We start from the raw sequence: 4,737 nt of genomic DNA on the forward strand, positions 1-4,737 counted from the left end.
GGGGGGCTGTCTCTGGGTGGACTGAGGAGAAAGTCCTGGCTGAGCGCCTTGGGCTGAGGACCCGCCCACCGTGGGCGGCGCCCTTCCCTGGGTGGCTTCTGGATTGTATAAACAGCAGGGGAGCTGGATCGCAGCGAGCGTCCATTGCTCTGAGCTTCTTGTATGTAAATACAATGTTAGCGGTGTCAGGCTTCCACTGCCTTGGTTTACCCACCAGGATGGGCTGTGCCTTGAACTGTGAGCTGAGCTCTTGGCGTTTTACTACACTGCATTTACCTGACACACACACACACTTTTAAGTGAATCACAGCAACCTTACAGTGTGTGTCCGTAGGTAATTCCACGTCTGCGGGCGCTGAGCCCAGGAGTGGGCAGGAGACTCTTCACGCCCACCCGGCTCTGGTTTGAGTGACATGTCCCTGTGGTCGCCGGTGTTCGCCTATGTGGTTCCTGCTTGCTGTCTGGAACCTTAGGAGTGCGGCCTTGGAGGCTTGGGGAGTTCAAGCTCCAGTCTGCTGCCTCCTCGGTGCTTGTGGGCAAGAAGGGAGCCTTCAGCTGCTGCTCCAGCCGCCATGTCCACCCGGCTCTTCCCTCTGTCAACAGCCGTGGTCAGGCGTCCTCAAGCGGACGGTACTCACACGTAGGAAAGAGCTGGTATCTGTGTGCTGTGTAAGCTACCTTTAATCCCAGCACTTGGGAGGCCAAGGCCAGCCTGGACTATACACAATGAGTTCCAGACCAGCCAAGCTACACAGTGAGGCTCTGGCTCGAATACAGTCAACAGTGCCAAGAGCCACCCATCGGCCTATTTAAGGACCCAAATCCACCATCCCTGACAGTGGAATGATTTTGTGAGTACTGTAGTGTATCTGTGTATTCTGAATGGCTGTGTCTTTAGCCACTGTAGATAAGGGAGCCATGAGTAAGCAGCACGGAGCAGCGGCTTCCCACACGCACATCTGAGCCTTGCCCTTTCTGTGTGGTGATGCCCGTTCTGATCGCAGGCCTCGTGAGTGCCCCATACGTCGGCCTCCGTAGACATTTGAGTTAAAATGAGATGAAGTGGAGAAGAAGACCTCAACCCTGACCCTGAGCTGTCTCACCTGCTGCCTTCTGTGGCCTCAGGAAGTCTCTGGGCAGATCCCAGACGTGACTGCTGTGAGCTCAGCCCTGACTTACCTCACACCTTCAGCCACACTGACATTTGGGAGACACTCGCTGTTTTCAGTCAGCTGCTGTTCCTTCCCGGCCATCCACAGAGACATCTCGTTACCGAGGGCTTCCGGCGTGACTGCCGTCACTCCAGCGCTGCAAGGTCAAGGACAGGAGAGCGGTCAGCGGGACCGGCAGTCCCCCGCCGGCGGCCACACCTTCCTCAGAGATCGCAGCCTGTTTCCCCTGCTGCCAAGGTGGCTGTCCACTCTAAGAGACCCCAAAGCAAGCTCGTGAGAACCTCCGTTCAAGTAACAAGCAGGCTTAACCAGGCCTGCTTTCTAGAGCAGGAAACTGGGTGACGGCCCAAAGTTTCCTTCTGAGACACGGGAGAAGCGAGATGTAAACTGTCACCTCACAACTGTGTCTCAATTACCTGAGACACAAAACTGTTTCGCGGGTTTTCCAGGCAGCGCACTAACTTCTTTTCTTTTTTAATATATTTTTATTTATTACAGTTTATTCACTTTGCATCCCAGCTGTAGCCCCCACCCTCATCCTCTCCCAATCCCACCCTCTCTCCCTCATCTCCTCCCATGCCCCTCTCCAAGTCCACTGATAGGGGAGGTCCTCCTCCCTTCCCTCTGACCCTAGCCTATCAGGTCTCATCAGGACTGGCTGCATTGTCTTCCTCTGTGGCCTGGTCAGGCTGCTCCCCACTCAGGGGGAGGTGATCAAAGAACCAGCCACTGAGTTCATGTCAGAGACAGTCCCTGTTCCCCTTACTGGGACACACTTGGACACTGAGCTGCCATGGGCTATGTCTGTGCAGGGGTTCTAGGTTATCTCCATGCATGGTCCTTGGTTGGAATTATCAGTCTCAGAAAAGACCCCCGGGCCCAGATTTTTTTGATTCTGTTGCTCTCCTTGTAGAGCTTCTGTCCTCTCCAGGTATTTCTATCTCCCCCTTCTTCCATAAGATTCCCTGTGCTCTGCCTTAAGTTTGGTTATGAGTCTCATCATCTGCTTTAATACCCTGCTGGGTAGGGTCTTTCAGAGGCCCTCTGTGGTAGGCTCCTGTCCTGTTTCCTATTTCCTCCCTCTTCTGATATCCATCCCCTTTGCTTTTCTGGATGAGGATTGAGCATCTTCCCCAGAGTCCTCCTTCTTGCTTAGCTTCTTTAGTTGTACAGATTTTAGTATGTTTATCCTATATTATATGGCTAATATCCAAGGACATTTGCTCAACCATGTTTGTAGCAGCTTTATTCGTAATAGCCAGAATCTGGAAACAACCCAGATGTCTCTCAATGGAGGAATAGATACAGAAATTGTGATATATTTACACAATGGAATACTACTCAGCAATTAAAAATAAGGAAATCATGAAATTTGCAGGCAAATGGTGGGATCTAGAAAAGATCATCCTGAATGAGGTATCCCAGGAGCAGAAACACACATGGTATATGCTCACTTGTAAGTGGATACTAGACCTATAATGTAGGATAAACACGCTAAAGCCGGAAGCTAACTTCTGAGTCTTCTTAGGGCACAGAGAGGCATGTCATTCCCAGCGTGGTCTGCGCACGGGCTCCGTGCTTGCCGGGCACACAGAACCTCTGCACACCCAGCCTCACTCAGTCAGGGGCTTCACAAAGCCCCGGGGGCCCTGTCCATGGGGAAGCTGGAGGCCGTCCCTCTCAGACGGCAGCCCTTCCTCCCTGTGCCACCACGGCTGCTTGGAATGAATCAGTGAGAGTGAACCTTTCTTTCTTTCTCCACATACCACAAAAATATTTAGAATTAACACTTTTGAAAAGAAAAACGTGTTTTAGTCAAAAGGAACGGATCCACAAATCAGAAGACAGCTGACCCCTGGGGACTGACTCCCCAGCCCATCCCCCAACCAGTGACCCTGTCGAGAGCCTGCTGGGATGATGAGCCTGCTGGGGTGATCTGGGACCTCAGAATTTCACAAGCATCATCTGGTGAAGAGACAGCACAGCTGTGAAGCAGCGCTCTGCAAGGCCCACACTCTGTCCTCCCCACCCTTGTGCTCACCCCACCTCAGCGTCCCGGGAGCCAGTTCTGGCTTCGCTGGGAGGTTTGGCTGGTGGTAGAGCTGGGAGTTGCCTAGCATCTGGCAGAGAGGCCTTGCACATCCACCCCTGGGCAGGAGAGCTTGCAGTTGGGCCTGCCCTCTCTGACATTCTACTCGGAACCCAGGAGGTGTCACTCCTAACTCCCTCCCCTGAGCACAGGTGGCCATGTCCCCTGCCCATCTGTAACCTGCACGCCAGCTCGCCTCTCCCACCCTGCCATCTCCCACCACTGGCCTCAGACACCCAGACCAGGGTGCTCCTCGGACCTCCTGTCCTCCGCCACACCTTGTCAGCTCCTCTCATCTCCACCATCCTTTGACCTTGGAGCCACCAAGTGTCTCACAGACACTCAAACACGCTCCCACCATCTCTGCCCCTCCTGCTCTTCAAAGCCCACACTGCTCTCGCTGTGTGAGGCTGACACACTTTCCTTTCCCAGGACTTCGGTGCCAAGTCTCCATTTCCCTTGGTTGTTTCCTGGGTGCCCTCAGAAGGCCCTAACAGACTGCCCTCACACCTGCACACGCGTCGGTGCCTGCACCTTTTCTCCTCACCTCTCACATCAACCCACATGATGGAGGTGAAAACAGCCTTACCTAAGCTTACCTTCTGGTCCCTCCATGTTGGAAGCCTCGTTTGGCTAAGTGCCTGCTCTTTTGGGTGGGGCCAGAGCAAATTGCTTTGTCTGGAGGATTAAGGCGATAACTGGGGAGAAGGGGGGAGCAGGGCATTGCTGGTGGTCCTGGCAAAATGCTGGGATCACAAGGACAGAGTGGTGGCTTGCTGTGGTGGCCTCCACAGCTGCAAACGTGGCCGGCTCTGCCTAGGCGCTCAGAGCTTGTCAAAGGAGCTGGATGAGTGCATGGCGAGGAGACTTGACTTTTAACAGGATTTCTGAGGTTTTGTTCTTACCACTTCCTCAGCTGCAAGCTCAGGTCAGGCCCCTCTTTCCTCTGGGCTTTTCTTTACCTTACACGGCTCAAAGGTCAGATTCTGCCCCCACCCTCTCACAGTGCCTGCTGGGACAGTCTTCAGCCTCCAGGTTCCTACCTCATGTCACAGCTGTGCCCTTGTCATTAGTGGCCCTCTGACTCACAAAGGTCTTCTAATTTAATCATCACAATAATAGCGAATACTTTGTGAGTGTTCACTGATATGCTAGATCTTGTATGTATTTTACACGTATAAGCTAATTTTCTACACAATTCTTCAACAGGGGAGGGATCTAGACAATGCCCTTAAATATACTGTGTGTAGTCACTCTTCAGACTGGATCTCATAATAGTGGTGGCAGGGGTGGTGGTGGTGGTGGTGATAGTGATGGTGGAGGTGGTGATGATGGTGGTGATGGTAGTGGTGATGGTGGTGGTGGAGGTGGTGGTGGTGATGGTGGTGGTGATGGTGGTGATGGTGATGGTGGAGGTGGTGATGATGGTGGTGATGGTGATAATGGTGGTGATGGTGGTGGTGGAGGTGGTGATGA

At 53.1% G+C, this 4,737-nt stretch overlaps 1 protein-coding gene across 1 annotated transcript in view; it reads right to left on the minus strand.

Moving 5' to 3' along the window:
• Positions 1-4,737, minus strand: part of Smco2 (single-pass membrane protein with coiled-coil domains 2) — a 21,988-nt gene that overhangs the window by 15,799 nt on the left and 1,452 nt on the right. Inside the window, exon 2 of the mRNA XM_055605617.1 lies at positions 1,180-1,308. Within this exon, the coding sequence (XP_055461592.1) occupies positions 1,180-1,308 (129 nt within the window). The remainder of the gene's footprint in view (positions 1-1,179; positions 1,309-4,737) is intronic.

The sequence above is a fragment of the Psammomys obesus genome, unplaced genomic scaffold, assembly GCF_907164565.1.
Source record: "Psammomys obesus unplaced genomic scaffold, mPsaObe1.curated_primary_1811, whole genome shotgun sequence".
Lineage (NCBI taxonomy): Eukaryota > Metazoa > Chordata > Mammalia > Rodentia > Muridae > Psammomys > Psammomys obesus.